An 18075-nucleotide genomic window follows, 5' to 3' on the forward strand; every position below is an offset into this window, starting at 1 on the left:
TCGATCTTCTGGGTGAACTGGAAGATTCCCGCAACCCCACTGGGCGTCAGGAGCCGCGCAGGGATCAAAAGAGGGAGGAGTCCGGCTCTTACCTGTGCGGAGAGTCGGGATCGAAGCAGGTCTTGGTGACATCGGTGATCTCGGGGTCACAGCACTCCCCGCCGTCGAAGTTGAACCGCTCGTAATTGCAGTCCATGTCGCACACCCCGTTCTGCTGCTTCTTGGTGAAGGCGGGGTGACGCAGGTGGCGGCAGTCCCCGCCATCGTGGCCAGTCAGCGCGTGGTTGCACTCGGGGTCGCAGTTCTCGTCCCCAATCTTGCTGATGTCGCAGTTGGCCAGGATGAGGCGGCGGCGCAGGGAAGAGTTGCTCACCTCCAGCACCTCCAGCTCCCAGGAGATGTTGTAGTGCTTGAAGGCCTCGGCCAGCTGCCGGTGCTGGAAATCGATCTGCTGGCGGCTCACCATGGGGTTCTCGCGGCCATCGTCGTGGAGGTTGACCACGCGGTAGCGCACCGCCTTGGGCCGGCGGAAACGCGGCAGCTGGTTGTAGCTGGAGATGACCTTGGGGTTGTCACACAGCGTCTGCCCGCACAGAGGAGGCTCCAGACTCGTGTCCAGCAGGAAGCCACGGGCGCCGCTGGCCTCCACGCGGGGGCTGCTGCCGTCCTTCATGGGGGACCAGGCGCGCTTCACGTTGTCCCAGTTCTCCTGCAGGAGGAGCTGAGGTAGAGGAGCGTGGAGGCCGCGGGTCTCCATGTCCAGCAGGACCTCGCGCTGCGTCCTGGCCGCCTTCCACAGGCTGAAGCGCTCCACGTAGCCCCGGTAGTTGTGGTTCAGGGCGCTGCCTCCCAGCATGAGGACTTTACACTTCTGGGTCAGTGGGCTGAAAATGCCACCCACCTGCTCCCCAGAGGTTGCCACCTGGGCACCGTTCACATAGAGCTTCATCAGCCGCCCGTCGTAGGTGGCAGCCAGGTGTACCCACTGGCCTGGGAGGTAGCTGCGGTGGGCATTGATGGTGGTCACTTGCCGGGCCCGGTCTGTCTTCAAGGAGAAAAAGTAGCGTGGGTCTCTGTTGCCTTGGTCACTGACGGTGTGAATGCCCACGACCCATCCTCGGTCACGTGAGGCATAAGAACATTTGTCATATAGCCCTATGTGGCCCCAAAAGAGAAAGATGAATAAATAAAGGATGGAGGAAGGAGGAGGGTAAATTATTTCTCTCTGATAAAATTTATATCAGGATGTCCTAGACCAGGAAGTTTTCAAACCGTGCTCAGTGGGATCCTGGCAGTGACTAGCCAAACCTCTGGGACCACCTCTAGGGCAAGGCAAGGGCTAGAGGAAGGGAGAGCACAGGTGAGTTACCTTTGGGAGGTTCTCACCACAACTTTAACCCATGTGGTTTCACTGTTTTTGGTTCTGAGTATGGGGCATACCAGAAAGATATTTGTTTGCAGAATAGGTACTTGAGCTAAAGAAAACAACAGTGATAATAACTAAAATCTGAAAACCTTTGATTTTGCAAAACTGTTGGATGGGGAAGAGGACTTTTTAAATTAAAAGCGTATTTTAAGTGTAGAATGACATAGGTGGTGAGAGGAAGAGGTGAGAGAACAATCAAAGAGATGATGATGAATAGAAGATGCTCATTTAGAAGGACAGCTCTGACTACCGTCACCATAGCTTTGGGCGTACATCAGCCACCAGCACTCATCAATGATCAGCGGTGGTGGCTTGTTGGGAAGGTTCCCTGGAGAAGTGAGGGTCAAGGGCTGCAAAGCTACTAGTAAAGCTTCTAACTGTAACAGGAGTCCTGGCTAGCCCCGACATTCACCCCCAAAGACAGGCGGACTATCTGAGCTGGAAAGGTTTTTAAACACTTCCAACTCCTTCACTTGAAAGGTAAGGAAGTTGAGACCCAGCGAAGGGAAGGCATTTGTTAGGTTACATAGAGTCATTGACAAATTTCCTGAGAGCCAGTTCAAGCTTGCTCTTCTCTAACACTAATGCTAATATTTCAAAAAATAAAAAGCATCCTCTTAACAGAAAAAGATGTTGGGGATGCCTTCATTAAGTAAAATCTTCCAAGCCTCTATCGCAGGTCAGGCATTGTGCTAAGGTCTGTGTATGCATTAATTCATTTAATCCGTGTAGCACCCCCAAGGTGCTGATATTAACAGAGGAGGAAACAGAAATTGAAGGAAGTAAAGAGATGGATGGGTTTGAGGTCAACTGGTTGGTAAGTGGATCCCAGATCCATCGGACCCTGGGTCCACTGTCCTAGGGACTAACGCTATGGTACCTCCCTCTCCCTCATCAGTGCCACCAGGGATCTACCTGGATCAAACCACCTGCCTGGGGGTGTCCCAAGGTTTAGTTGGGTGTTTGGGAAAGTTCCAAGCCAGACATCTCTAGACTTACTCTGGGAACCTCAGGAAGTCACTTAGCAGATTCTCTCTGGATCTAATTATTTTTATACTCACCAACCCCCATTCCCAGTCTTTCTGGAATATACCCAGTGTCCTTGGCATGGACAGCCAGTTGGATGGGAAAGAAGACTTTCTAATTAAGCGTGTATTTTAAGTGTTGGATGATGTATGAGGCCAGGTGGGAGGAGAAAGAGAGGAACAGGAGAATGAATAAAAGATGCTCATTTAGAAGCACAGTCCCTACTTTCAGCTGGAGAATTGTTGCGGTCACCATAACTTTGAGTGTGCATCTGCCATTAGCACTCATGAAATGAGCACAGACGGCTTCCAGCAAAATCGGTAGAGGAGGCCCACACAGCCTGTACTCCTCTGTGGTCACTGGGGCCTTAGAATTTGTGTTAACTCTCTCTGTTAGCAGCTGACATAGATGGTAGTTTTGGCCAGGCATCTAAGTCTGCCTACACCTCTCCTACCACCACTCCTGTCCTACAATCCTTCACGTAATGGCCAGGGTCTCCTACAACATCAACCTGCTCTCACACCTTGATGAAGCACCAAGTACCTCCTCTGGGTCTTGGCTCTCTACCTGGAAAAGGAGGGGACTGAATGAGGTTCCCCCCACATGCTTGGTCAAGTCTGATTTTCTGTGTTCCCAAGCTTCCCAATGGCTAAAACAAAAACCACCTCTACCAAGAAGCTTTCCCTGATGGTCCTCTGAGGAGCAATCATTCTCTCCTCTGAATTCATTTTACTTTTTGGAAACTAGACACTTGTCCTCTGGTTTTGGAGTCTTCCCTAGACTGGATGCTTCTTGAGAGTGATGGCTCTGTCTGGGTCATCTGTACCCTGTCCAGAACCTTGCACTATGCCCTGTACACAGCAGGCACTCAGCAAGTGTCTCATGAATGAGCACATGAATGATTCTAAACGGAGTGGGAGAAGAGAAAAAGGACAAACAGAATTAAAGGCACTGATTTATGTCTCCCTGGATAAAGGACAGAGAGAACCGGAAGACAGAGTGTGTTCTTGGTCAGGTAGAAAGAGCAGGATCTTTGGACTCCGGGTAATTCTGATGACAGCAATCACCGGCCGTACATCAGGGGCAGATCGCTTCACCTCTGTGGACCTGAACTCCCTCATCTGTACCTCTCTTTACGTATGCTGTCATACTTAAAAGACATAGTGGCTATACTACCCTTGGCATACAGTGACTGTCCAAACGGGAGTCCATTTTTAAGATGCTGGAGGGTCTGGGAGTGATGTCAAGGATGAAAAGTAGAAAATGACTAAAAACAAAATACAGAAACACCAGAGAGAGAGAGTACCCTAAAGGCATCTTGACTGATATATCAAGAGCTGGTAGGATGAGGGCTCAGAAAAGCACAAGTCCTCCCCAAATCCACTGGCAAACTCTACTTAGAAATCATAAATCCCCTTTGGCTTTGCTACCATTATGAGGCCTGCATGTTAAAAGCTACCTCCCCACTGACCGAGGCCAAAGCTCTGTCTCCAGGTTTGGAATGAGCTCCCCCAGGTCTGCTGCTGGCTACGGGAAGCAGCAGCGCACAGGCCCCTGGAGCACCCCCCTCTTGGGCCCCCCATCCCACCTCTCAGCTCACCTTCTCTTCCTCCCCTGGCCAACCCCTCCCCCTTAAACAGAAATTTCTTCTAATGAGAAAATTCACATCTGAAACAGGATCCTTTTCCCTCTCTCTTTCTCTCTCTCTTTCTCTCTCTCTGCAGGTTTTTATTTTGCCAGGGGCTCTCAGTCCTGGTTTTCCTGTTGCCTTTGGAAGGCGGCTGGCTGGGTTAGCAAGGTAAACTGTTTACACATCTGTAGGGTGCCCTCAGTTCAGGACCTTCCCGGGGGCTGGGGACCCGGGATCTGGCCACCTCCGTTTGCAGTTGAGAGATAAGAGGGTAGCAGTGAGAAAGGCTAGACTCTGTGACACGGAGAGAAGGACCAAGAGGTGGCTTAGCCCCAGGAAGCAGAGAGGAAGGGCAAAGAGAACCCTCTCTTTTCTCTTTTCAGTGGAACCAAGAGGAAGCACATTAAGGGAAATGAGGACCTCGAAGAAGTGGCTTCAGAAGTTCAGAGGGAAATATTTACCTGGAGCGTTAGTGGTGAAAGGAAATCACTGAACTTCAAGAGGGATGGGGGTGGGGTGTAGTGGTGAATGGGATTTATTTCTGTACAAAAATAACGTAATCAACAATAGTCACATTTCAGAGGGCTGGAAGGGAGGCACTGATGTATCACCAGCCCAGAGCGGGGTATCTGGGACCAGAGATCTGGGCTCAGCTCGCTGGATGACCTTGCCTGGGGACAAGTCACACCACCTCTTATGCTGCCAGGTCTCATTTCCCTTCTCTGAAAAAGGAGGGGTTAGGAGTAAATGATCCCCCCGCTACAATTTAAGAGCTCTTTTGTTCACTGCTAGAATGGTTCCCTGTAAGTAGGAGATGCTTCAAAAACACGTGTTGATTTGAACTGGACGCCTCATGTCATTGCCAATTTTTGCATGCTTGGAGGATCGTCCCCTGTGTGTCTCCATACCGGACAAGGAACAGTGTTTGCCCTCGGGAAGACACAGGTGAACCCCACCACACCTCCATGCCATCCTTCCCCATGGTTCTCCAGGAAGACAGAGAGACACAGTGAAAGAAACAGTGAGAGTTGGTCTGAAGTCGGCACCATCTGTGTGGTACTAGAGGTTGATCTCAGGGGATGCATCCGCAGGGGGCGAGACGGAAGGCCACAGGCGATCCTGCACACCATCCACATCGAATTAGCATAAACCTGCCTCTGAGCTATAAGCACATGGAAGCAGCAGGCAGCGAAGGTGCCAGAGCCCATTCACCAGCCAATGAGGCGACTGGGGCACCTGCACAGGTGGAGAAGTAGAGGCCCAGACCAGGAAAGGGGCTGCCCTGGGTCTCATGACCATCACCTGTCGCTTGAACCCTGGTCAGCTGGCCTCTCTACTGTGTTCCTATCTTCCTGCAGCTAGGTTTCCTGGGAAAAGGGCTTCATATTCCAGCAGAAGCTGGATGTTTATTTATTTTTATTGCCTCTTTTTGGTCTCATCTCACCCCCGCGTTGAAGAGCATGTATGAAGGAGGCAAGTCCAAAGGCAGAATCTCCCAAAGCCTATACCAGGGCCATACTGGGAGAATCCCATGGGCCGTGGGGTCACCGTCTCAGGGCCACTGTAACGTCACTACCCCACGGCAGTGCTGTGTGACCGCAGCACTCCAGCCCGGGTACAGATAAATCTTCCTCCTCCCGGTCCAAAAACTCATCACTTCCCTAATGACGCATTCAATGTCTGTTTCCTGAGTATGTCTGTTCGGTTCATTTCTAAATGCCCAGCATCCAGCCCAGCATCTGGTACCTTGCAGGCGCCCCATAGAGTCTGTCACTGAAAGTAGAAAATAAAGGACGGGAGGGAAGGAAGGACGCTTCTCTCCTGCTGTGTTCCTTATAAGAGCACATTACCCTTTGCTTAGAAACTTACCAAGCACCACGTGCTTACTAAGTGCTTAATTCTCTTACTTCATCCTCCCAACAAAACTATCAACGCAGCCCATTCTGCAGAGAAAACATGGGCTCAAAAAGGCAGTGGCTTGTCCAAAGCAACACAGCTTAGAATCTGCGTCCATAGGGTTCCCAGGCCCAGGTTCTTAATCACATCACTGCATTAAGTGCTAACTGCCAAACACTTTACTGTGGGCTGTTTGAGGACACACACCCCCCTCCAAAAATACTTCTGTAAGTTCAGCAGCGCCAACACAAGCAAGTGGAATTGAACTGCAAGCCAGGAGGCTGCTTTCTGTGTCGTTCTTCTGCCTGGACCTAAAAGAAATGGACTGAGAATCAGTGGTCCTTTATTACCAGTGCTTCATCTGTTCTATCTGGCTTGTCGCACGTCACTGGGACCCAAGATTCGCCTGGGCCTGGTTGTCTATCTGGAGTTTGAGATGCCTTCCTGGCCTTGTCCTTCAGCAACTGAACCTCCGTCACTAGCCTCCTTGCTTGTTGGTTTCTGACCCAGCTCTGTGTCAATGTCCGGGCTCTATACTGCAATGTTCTTTCTCTTCATCTTTCCTTCGAGGTTGCCGTCACACGCCTGGCTGCCTGCCATCTTCTTTTCCATCTGTTATGGGCTGAAACGTGTCCCCCCCCCCCCCCCGCCCCCGCCCCGCCTGAAACTCATATGTTGGAAGTCTAGCCCCTAGTACCTCAGAATATGAACTGGTTTAGAGATAGGGTCTTCAGTGAGATAGGTTAAAATGAGGTCACTTAGGGTGGGCCCTAATCCATTATGACTGCTGTCCCTATAAGAGGAGGAAATTCAGATACAAGGGGAGGACAGTATGAAGACATAGGATGAAGAAGATGGGCATCTACAAGCCAAGGACAGAGGCCTCAGAAGAATCCAACCCTGCGGGCACTTTGATGTCAGACTCCTAGCCTCTAGAATTGTGAGAGGATAAATCTCGGCTATTTAAGCCACCCACTGTGTGGTGCTTTGTTATGGTAACCTTAGCGAACTATAATACGACCATTCAACAAGTTTTTTAAGCTCTCCCATTGAAATTTCTCTAAAATCTCTCACTGCCTCATGCCCAGTTCAGAATCCTTCTTGGTAACAACACATTGCCTCAACTTAACTCGATTCCTATTGCGAGCAGGGCAAAGTGTATTAGGAGGATACAAAAATGGGTGGTGTCGTCACCACACAGGAAACTTTCCTCACAAGAGAGGGATGTTTCTGTATTCCAGCTTGAATGTGCACTTCTGAAGCCCCTGCTGTGTGTTGAGCATGTACATAGCTGCTTCTGGGCCAAGGTGTCTTACATAACCCTCACAGCACCTTGTATAATAGGTGCTGTTTACAGATGAGAAAACTGAGACTCAGAGGGGTCTGGTCACCTGTCCAAGGTCACACAGCACTAAGTGGTAGGAAAGACTGAAATTCAAGACTCCTGATTTCAAGTTCAGTTCCCCCACAGATGAGCAGGACCTCAGCTATGGGGACCTCGCCGTGCACTGGCATTTACATTGCATAAGGTATTATAAGGAACCTAGAGATGATGTAAAGTATACAGGAGGATGTGTGTAGAGTATATGCAAATGCTATGCCATTTTATATAAGGGACTTGAGCATCTGCAGATTTTGGTATCTGTGGTGGGTCTTGGAACCAATCCACTGTGGATAACAAGGGACAACTGTAATGTTAATAATGTAACAAGAATTTGCTAAACGCCTTTAGGTAGCAGTCTCTCTGCTAAGCACAGACAGCCCATTTAGTGCTCCCAATAAACCGGTGAAGTGGGCTTTACTGATATTCTTTTGACAGAGAAAGAAACAGGTGCAGAGAAGCTAAGTGATTTCCCTCCAAGGATCCCAGCTAGAGAGCACTGGATCACAGGCGGGCTGACTCTAAAGCCAGAGCTCTCTTCCAGCATGCTTTCCTTCAATGGGAAAAACTCTTAGCCCACGGTCAAGGTTCTTGTGTTCCAGCTCTGCCACTTCACTGCTGTGGGTCGACGGGCAAGAAGCAACCCCCCCCTCCCAGGGCACCGTCAAACCCTGCCTGTGAAATAGGAGGGTTGCATCAGATGGCCCCAAAGGTCCCTTCCATCTCAGACTCCCTGTGACTCTGAGATCGCAAGTCCTTCAGACGTCCCAGCCATGGTTCCTACTGAGGGAGATGTAAGGTAATGGACGAGCAGGGAGGAGGGAAAGGAAGGCCATTTCAGGCCCTCCAACTTACGGGTGTCCACTAGCTGTGGAACATCAGCCAGGGGGATACGAGCAGAGGTGAGAGGATGTGGGGATGAAAAGGGGGAATTTAGGTCAACAATCTGGTTTCTTTCAGGAGGCTAAAAAAATTAAAAGCTAAAGGTTGGAGCTGGTCCTTTTTTTGTTTGGTTTCATTTTGTTTTCCCTTCCATGATTTAATGGCTGGTATCAAAGCCACAGAGAAATGCTTGAGAGAGCAATCCTATGGAAAGCTTTTATCTGTCTAGAGGAGGGTGATTAAAACAGACAGATTTGGGTTAAGTACACCCATGGTCCCCGCACTTGGTTCAGTTGTGGGGGGCGGGGGGGGGACCACCGAAACGACCCTGGAGGACTCGGCGGCACCAGGCATTCAGAGGAGGGCTGCGACGTCACCGAGGTGGGCACCTGAGGGGCTACTCCTCAGCATCCTCATCCCTCCAGGCCCACCTTGGCTCAAAGGACTGCTCTTAGGCTCAGTGGAAGGAGGGGGCTTGGCATAAATCATATCAACGCCTGGCTGGAGGCTTATCCACACTCTACTGAGTTCTGGACATCCCTGTCTCCTGGTGTGAGAGAGGTTGGAGCATCAAGAGTGACCCTTCGGAGCAATTCACAAGGTCAGGATTAGCTCAGGCGCCTCCTGTACGTTGGCCGTGCAGGTGACTAGGTGGGGCCACATTTGCCTTTGCAGGTCCAGGAGGAACAGCATGACCAGCAACCACGGTAGCATCCGTGTCTGCTCTCTGCCTGTGTTCTTTTTTCTTCCCTGCTGGGAACCATTACCTGAAAACCCCCTGACACTCACTTTTCTACTAGCTGTGTGACCTTGGATGAGCTCATTCAGCTCTCTGAGCCTGTTTTCCCATGTGTATTCCAGGGATTAAAAAGTCTTATCCTATATACTTCAAAGGTCTTTTTTGAGAGAGAAAGGAGATAAATGTACGCATACTTCCTTGTAAACTATTTAAGGCCATTCAGATGTAAGGCAAGGTTAACAAGAATATGTCTAAGGGTTCCTAAAAATCCATTTGCTGTATTAATACACAGACTTATATAATGTGCCTGGGATGGCAAAGTGCTCTGCAGGGCTCAAGGTGCCCCTGTGTTTCCCTCTGGATCTTTCCTCGCCAGTCGGCCTCCTTTGCTCACATGGAATCAGGCTCTGTGTAAACAGAGTGGTCAGCGTTTTAGAGACCAATGAATGTACATTCAAATGCTGGCTCTGCCATCCACTAGCTGTGTGACTTGGGAAAGTCAAGGCATCTCTCCTTGTATTAGTCTTCTCATCTGCAAAATGGGGATGATACTACCTACCTCTGCTGGTTGTAGGGGTAACTAATGAGATAATGAATGTACCCAGACTTGGCACGTGGGCTCTGGCAACATACCAAGCATTAAGCACTGCACTGGAGTCCCCAGCTCTGCTGCTTGTTAGCTATGCAGCCACGGGCAGAACCCCTTCACCTCCCTGATAACAGCAGTACTTAAGGCACAGTGACATTTTAAGTATTTAGTACGAGAATACAAATACTCATTTGCATAGCACATGATAAATGTTAGCTACACTTTTTTAATTGGTATTAATAATAAACGGCTGTTCCTTTTCCTCAGAATCGGGAACATTTTTTTCCCCCTTCTTCTGTGCTGTTAAACGTTACCCTTTCCGACACTGTCCTCTGGAATACAGACCTGTTCATCGCTCTCTTTTTCACACAATGTCATCGAAATTGGTGCATATCAACTTAAAAAAAGGAAGTGGGTGGAGGAGAGGGAGAAAAAGACAAAGAAGAAAGAGGAGGAGGTGGGGGTAGAGGATGAAGAGGACAGAAAGACAGGAGGATGAGGAAGAGTCACGCGTTTTCATCTGTTCACCCTCAAAAGTTACTGTCGCACGAAATCAGCCCCTGGTGGACTCAGCGGTGCTGATGTTGGAGCTGCCCTGGAGAAAAGCGCCTACCTTCGGTCTTTTCAGTGATTTGAGGACCTCCAAGCTCTCCCTGCTCACTCACCAACCCTAAGAGGCAATGGCACTGCTTCCCAGAAAACTGTCAAGACCGAAGCCTCCTGCCACCCTCACACCTCACAGCAGCCCCAAGCCCTTACTCTTCGCATTCATGGAATCAGGCATAGTCGGGACTGGAGGTTCCCTTAAAAGTCATTACATGACCTTTACCACCCAACTTCCTGCTTGAATCACCTGTACATCTCTACAAGTGACTGCACGTATTTCCAGAATCAGAGAACTTCTGATCACCTGAAGAAGGCCTTTGCACCTTTGGGCATTTCTCAGTGCTCACCTAGCGTGAGCCAAAATCAGCTCCCTTTCCTTTCCACCCAGTGGTGCAGGATCTGGATTGCAGGAACCCACAGAGCTATTCAGTACCCTTGACCCCAAGAGAGCCTAGAGGTGTCTGAGGCTTTCCATCGTGCAATCCTTGGCTCTTCGTTTCCATAAATCAACATCCCCGAGTCCTGCCTGATTTATTAATCTATCCGTTCACCGATTCTTTCAACACATATTCACCGGGCATCCACTGCATCAAGCCCTGGCTAGACATTCGAGGCACTGAGCTATACTCTCTGGTGAGAGACCTGCTGTTCCCTAATGCTAATGCCAGTCCTTCTGTTGAGGCAACGTAGATACAATAAGAGTTGATACTATGCAATGAGGGAGACCTATTATTACCACACCTGCTTCTTTACGTTATCCCTAGGATCATGACTCTGATTTGTTCTAATGCCACTCCAAGCCACATGAACCTACTGAGAAATAAACAGCCACCAGTGATGATGTGCCATGTTCAAAGCCAAGGACTTCAATGTGCGTCATCTCATTGGATTATTATAACTACTCTACGAGATAAGTTCTCTTGGCCCCATTTTATGGGTGAGGAAACTGAGACTCAGAGTCGCATGGACTGGGCAAAGGTCATTTGACTTGCAATAACACGAATAGCATTAGAACCCAGCTCTCTGACTCCAAAGCCAGATGCTTAACCAATGTCTTATGTTGTGTATGAATAAGCATAAGCAGAAATTGTTTCTTAATTAAATATTTATTTCCTCATACAGTCAATGTCTTAATCTTCTTCATATTAATTATACACTCTGCCAGTTATAACAATACAGGAAGCATTCTTGACACTCTTTGGAGTTTTAAAGTGTACAAAGGATCTTAATTATTTCATTTGCTTCTCCCAGAACTCTCTAAGAAACTGTGATTCTTCTCACACAAGTGGGGCAAGTGAGGCTCTGAGAGGGTAAAGAGTACATATCTGTTTACCACTCTGAATCTAGAGCTTTCACAGGGTGTTTAGGACATTAGTCTTCAGTAGACATTTGTTGAATGGATGAATGAGTGAGTGAATGAACCAATTAATGAACAAATGAAATATATGCCAAGACTTGTGAAGAAACCCAATTTGAAGATTTTGAGGTTCGGACCCATCTGTATAATACTGGAATAACGGTCCTGACTTGGAGGCAGGACAGGCATCCTTGTGACACTGGGTAAGCCCCTCTACTTCCTGGCCCTCAAATTTTCCATCCATCTAACAGGAGGTTGGCATGGGTGGGCATTAGGTTGGCTGTGTAAAATACTAAAAAGAACAACGAGAAGTCAGGAAAGGGGACTTCCCTGGTGGTTCAGTGGTAAAGAATCCACCTTCCAATGCAGGGGACGCGTGTTCCATCCCTGCTCGGGGAACTAAGATCCCACACGCGGTGGGGCAACCAAGCCCGCGCGCCACAACTAATGAGCCTCAACTAGAGAGCCCGCGTGCGGCCAACTACAGAGCCCACGTGCCCTGGAACCCACGCGTCACAACTAGAGGGAAGCCCGCGCCACAACGAAAGATCCCGGCATGCCGCAACTAAGACCCGATGCACCCCCAAAAATAAAAAGTATAAAACAAAAGTCGGGAAAGCCGTTTGCCATATGACTAAGCTGTGTGGCCTGAGTCAAGTCGTGCTTTCTCTGGCCTCCTTTTCTCATCTGTGAAAGAAGACTGTGGTGAAATCACTTCCAGGGCTTTTCTTAAACACAGGGAAAAGAGTTCTAAATCGGGAGTGATGAGACATGAACGTTTGTCCTGATTTGCCACTAAGGTACTGTCGATCTTGGGCAAATTCCTTTCATTCAGGCTGGGATCATGACTTTCATGGGCCCTGGGGACTTTTTCCTTCCTCTCTAAATATACATAATTATATTTTATGATTGTATCGGTATCAAGATATATATAATCAAGAGGGTGGATTCATTATTACATATGTATTATTATTATATTAGCTTTTTTCTTCTGATTTTAAAAGAAATTTAGCCATTTTTATGGGCCCCTTGAAAGTACTGTGGACCTCAGGCACTGTGCCAACTGCAGCTAATGGATGAGTTGGCCTTGCGTCCATCTCTACAAAAGATGGGTCTGCATCTACGGAATAGCATCGGAAGAGGTACAGAGCACCTGCAGCCAATCCAAGGAGCTCAAAGGGATGGGGACGGTTCCCACGTGGGAGATGTAAATTTCTTAAGTGACAGAGGCCCACAGCAAGTTATGTAAAAACGCACCCCAGACAGTATGGGTTGAGCTCTGGAAACAAAAGCTCCTCTCTGGGGCAAGCCTGCCATCACCTCATCCGGCCACCCTGTCACGGGTGAGCCTTTCAGGGAGAGAGATGGCGAAGGGAGATAAGGAAGGGACGCGGCCAGACAGGCAGATCCCTGCTTTGCCGGGCTGGTGCCATCCGGAATTACTCTCCAAAGCAGGGAGGGCAACGACAGCTGATGTTTGCTAAGCACTTGCTGCGTGCCAGGCTCTGTGCTTAGCTCTTTGCGTGGAGTAGCCCAGGTACCCTTCACAGTCATCCGAGCAGGGAGGTATTGTCATCTCCATTTTACAGATGAGAAAAATGGTACTCAGAGAAGCCCAACTAACTTGCCCGAGCCCAAGTAACTCACTGGCTAATGACAGAGATGGGATTCAAACCCAGGCAATTAGTCTCAAGGGTTCACACACTTAAGTTCTGAATTATGCTGCCCAGCCAGGGAAAACTGACTACATGAGGACGAGAAGGAGTTTTTAATTATAAATAAAGAAAGCATAATCGAGTAAGTTCTAGTAGAGGTATAAGCCAAAGAGCTCGGCGGAGGGAACACTTGAATCAGACAAGGAGGATCCGGGAAGTTTTCTTGGACGAGTGACACAAGAACTGAGCTTGCACAAGGAACAGGAATTTGGTGGCAGCAGGGAGGAGGCTGGGCAAAGACCCTCTAACAGAAGACGGAGGATGAGCAAAGGCAAGAGCTGTGAAGTCACCGGAAGATGACTCTGGAGATGAAGAAGACATCTGCTTTTGATGGAACTGAGGGTGCACATAAAGGGAAATGGGATAGCGAGGGGCGTCTAAGGCTCGATTGTAAAGGGCTGCGAATGCCACACCAAGAGATCTGAAGTTTATTCCATAGACAATAGGGAATCATTGGTGGGTTTTGAGAAAGAGAGTCCATGGGGGTAGGGATCATTAGCTAGGGATTTCATGATGCTCTTATCGATAGGGCCACAGAGCTGAAAGAACGAGGACTCCTATCTCAGGACTCCCTGTCCAACGCTCATTGGCAATCTGGAGCCATTCAGCCTTAAAGACTTACCACGAAAAGCATGGAATGTAAGCAAAATTTTGAAAAGAAGGCTGATAGACTTTTCAGATAGGAATTTTCTATTGTTTTGATATCTGCTAGAAAATCATAAATTATGACTCAAAGGAGCTCTTTAAAACTCCAGATGGATAAATTGTATTTAGATGCTGCCTGGGACTTCAGAATTTAAATTTTATTCCGCTAGGTGGAGAATGATCTTGCTCAGCCTTAAGCTTGGTCTCTAATTGACCTTGATGAAATATCATCTACCTTCCGGGGCTTGGTTCCCTCATCTGCTCAACTAGGAGAGAGTGGAGAGTGAATCTCTAAGTTCTTCTCCACCTCTGATAGCCTATCACATAAACTCTTGAGGTGCAGGTATTCTACCTCCTGTGAATTCATACTCTGAGTGCTTAGCCTGGGACCTGACACAAGGTAGAGCCAATAAACAATTGTTGAATGCATGGAATGAACTGAGCTTTTAATTCAAGACTCCTGCGGAATCTTCAGGGGATTTTAAATAGAAAGTTTGGAATCGGTGACAATTTTTTTTAAACAGAAAACCGTAAAAACAAGCAGATCAATAACCCAGACAGGTTAGTATTTCCTCTCTGGCTGTAAAAGATGTTGAGGAACTGAAAGACTCTGGAATAGAGAAAAGACTGATGGTGAGGAGGCCCAGGGCCCTGCAAGCTCAAGGGGGAAACTAAATGTGATAAAGCATGGAGGTGGGAAGAGTGTTCTAAGAACACCAGAAAATTCTGTTTAATCAGAAGACTCCACATAAGACAACTGTTCTCAACCAGTGAATATGTGGTGATGTTTCTGCAGACATTTTTGATCACCACAGCTGGGGGTGGTGGGGAGTCGCTTCTGCATCTAGTGGGTAGAGGCCAGGGATGCCGCTAAACATCTTACGACGTACAGGACAAACTCCCACAACAAAGAATAATCCATTCCAAAATGTCACCTGTGCTGAGGTTGAGGACCTCCGACATAAGGAACTAGGAAATGTTATGGTAGGAAACAATGTCTGAGGAGGAAGTTCAATGTGAGGCTAAAGAATTCTGACCTGATCTGGAGAGGTTTGCGGAGGAATGGTTAGAACCTGGATTCTGGGGACTAATTCTACCCAGTACTTGCTGTGTGACCTTCGGCAAGTCACTTAACTTTCCCATATCTCAGTTCTCTTATATGGAAAACTGGGATTATAATAGTATCTATATCAAAGGGTCCTTGCCAGGATTAAAGAGTTAATACATGCAAACTCCTCAGAACAGTGTCTGGCATACATTACGTGCTAAACATGTTAGCTATTATCATTACCATGTGTAGGTAATAGGGAGCTATAGTCGACTCAAGTTCAAGAGAGTAACAGAAGAATTGCTTCAGTTGCTGATAATCCTAGAAAAATTATCTAGAGCTGTATGATCGTCATGTGACTATTATATCCACCCAATTAATAATCCTTCTTCAATCAGCTTCTGCTTCAGATGACACGGCAGGCTGGATGTGTGTGGGTCTGCCTTGCTGTTCTCAAGCCACTCCCTGTCGGGGCTCTGTTTTCCAAATATCCATGAGGCCCAAACCAGCATCCAACTGCCTCTGCAGTCCAGGATCCTCACGGTTTTAATGAATAAGTGGAAGGAGACAGAGGAAGCCAGACATGAAGACAGATGGAAAGATGGAAAGGCAGGAAGCCTTCCACAAAAGCTGCTGCCAGGGATATACCCTGTTCACAGGGATTCCAAGGACAGAGTTGGGGGCGTGTTTTAGAGGTTCGTCTGAGCTACTGATACTGTTCTCCGGGAGCCCTTGATTGTAAACAGGTATTTCTGCTGACGCTGGGCTTTGTAAGGGCGGACAGAGTTGGGTGAGGGGGAGAGTGTTAGAGAAAAAGGCAGGTTGTGTCCGCGAGCCTTAGACCATGTGTTTGTTGTTGAGAATACAAAGACCTCACTGTATTAAATGAAAATGCTTGTTTTACAAGGCGAGTGGGAATACGATAGGTACATGTCGAATGCTTCGGAAACTGAAACAACCCCATGCCACGAGGGCTTCCTGCTACATCATGCATCCAGGGGCACACGCGGATCATGAAGGCTCAGAATCACGATACCAGGGCTTTGGGGTTTGTGGGCAAAGAGAGTCCCAGGAGCTAGGTGACGGTTAGCCCCCTTTTCTGCTCCCTTTATAAAGCCTGTCCTTTCCCAAGGAGGCCTGCCTCTATCGTACATTCTCTATTGGTTTCCCACTACCTGCTGACCCAAGGGTAGAATCTGTTATTGATCTAAAATATTAGTGTTGATAAAGAAGCCTCCAGGAGTCTAGATCCAGACTCGGAGCACTACTGGAAATACTTATAATTATGTAACTAAGCAGGCATAGCTAATTTTTCTCAAAGCAGTTTTCAGCTTCCGGAGTGAGGTTTTCAAAATGTACTCTAGTAGAAGTGAAGGGTGCAATGGAGGTTTCTCAGGAGATTTTTTTCAAGGACTCACAGTGGCAGAAGAATAAGAATTGGAGTCTCCAAACTCTTGCCCTAGCCCTCGCATAGAGCCTGGTAATAGAAGGTGACATGGGTGGAAGGGTAGATTGGTGAGGGCATGGGTTGATGGAGAGATCAAAGTATGGAGGAGGTAAAGAGGGAGAGAGGGAGGGAGGGAGGAAGGGAGAGAAGGACGAAGGGAAAAGGAAGGAAGCGAGGGAGGGAAGCAGGGTAGGTGGGTGGATGGTTGGATGATGACTGGATGGATGGATGAGTAGATGGATATTTGGATTCACAGATTCATGGGTAAAATTCACAGTGAATAATTATGATCAGGACCACCTAAGGCCACATTTGAAGTGAACTTGCCTGGTTTAAAACTCAGAGAAACTCAGAGACCAGAGTTTGAATAAACAAAGTTGTAGATTATATTTCTAAGGAATAAACTACTCCTCAGAGGGAAAAAAAGTCCCCAATTCTATTTACCCCAGCAAGGGTACAGATGAAGGAAAGTGCAATTCCTCAGTCTGATATGACAACTCCACATCAACATTCTCATTTTCACAGATCTCCTAGAATGTTCAGATTTTAGAGCTGGGACCAGGCTTCAGGAAATGACCTCATATGCCCCCTTGTTTTAGGCATTTAAGTCATCATTTGGGGGCCATAGACCGCTTTTAGAAAGTGATGAAAACTTTCGACCCTCTCCCCAGAAAACTGTGCAGAGCCTCAAATTTTTACAGAAAATGTCTTGGGTTCACAAATCTCTTCAAGTCCTCCTGGGACAAAGTGCAAGGAACCCCCCACCTCCTCTATTGATCTCAAATATTAGTGCTATTCAGGTATTGTACTTGGTAATGATACTAGTAAGGAAATGGTAATGATATCAATCAAAACACTAAGTCATAACTAAAGTAATAATATCAGCAATCAATTCACACCACAATAGTGGTATAATTGAGATTCTACTCTTGGTCTCATGCCATTCATTTTCCACATAGAGGTCAGAGTGATCTTTGGAAAACATACACCAGATCCTGTAACTTCCTTGTCTGAAACTCTGATAACTGCCTAGTTCATCTAGATTATAATCCATGTTCTATGACCTGGGCTGCCTTTAGCTCCAGACACACATGACTCCCAATGGCTTGAATATCTGCTCCTTCAACATCCTGAGCTTGTCCTGCCTCATGGTCTATGTGTTAGCTCTTCCGGCTCTCTCTCTCTCTCTCTCTCTCTCTCTCTCTCTCTCTCTCTCTCTGGAACTCTGGAACTCTAGAACTCTGGAACTCTCTTCACTTGTCTTTTCATATGGCTTGTTCCTCCCCATCTGTCGTTCAAGCTTCAGCTTGGTCACCTACAGCAATGTTCTTCAACTCCAGTCACTCTCCATAGCACCCACTTCTATCACTTGTCACTATTAATATACAAGCCCTTACAATTGTTTTCCTGTTTACCGGCTTTCTCTCCTCGCAAGAACGGAAAGTCCATGAGGGCAGGGACCTGCTCTGTCTTTCTCAGTGCTGCAACTCTAAGAGTATTGGGCACATACTACATATTTGTCGACTCTACAGAGACACATAGAGTTTTTTTTAAATTTTTTGGGAAGCCTTGGGGTGGTCTAATCTCTTCCACTCTTTGGACTTTAGACTTCCCAGCTGTAAAAAGGATATTTTGGGCCCTATCCAACTATAGGATTCAATGATCTGAAATCTTTGTGACCAAGTTCA

At 47.7% G+C, this 18075-nt stretch overlaps 1 protein-coding gene across 1 annotated transcript in view; it reads right to left on the reverse strand.

The window, feature by feature from the left end:
* PAPPA (pappalysin 1) overlaps positions 1–18075 on the reverse strand; it is a 257383-nt gene that overhangs the window by 223721 nt on the left and 15587 nt on the right. Inside the window, exon 2 of the mRNA XM_032634984.1 lies at positions 93–1155. Within this exon, the coding sequence (XP_032490875.1) occupies positions 93–1155 (1063 nt within the window). The remainder of the gene's footprint in view (positions 1–92; positions 1156–18075) is intronic.

Source organism: Phocoena sinus, chromosome 6 (assembly GCF_008692025.1).
Source record: "Phocoena sinus isolate mPhoSin1 chromosome 6, mPhoSin1.pri, whole genome shotgun sequence".
Classification (NCBI taxonomy): domain Eukaryota; kingdom Metazoa; phylum Chordata; class Mammalia; order Artiodactyla; family Phocoenidae; genus Phocoena; species Phocoena sinus.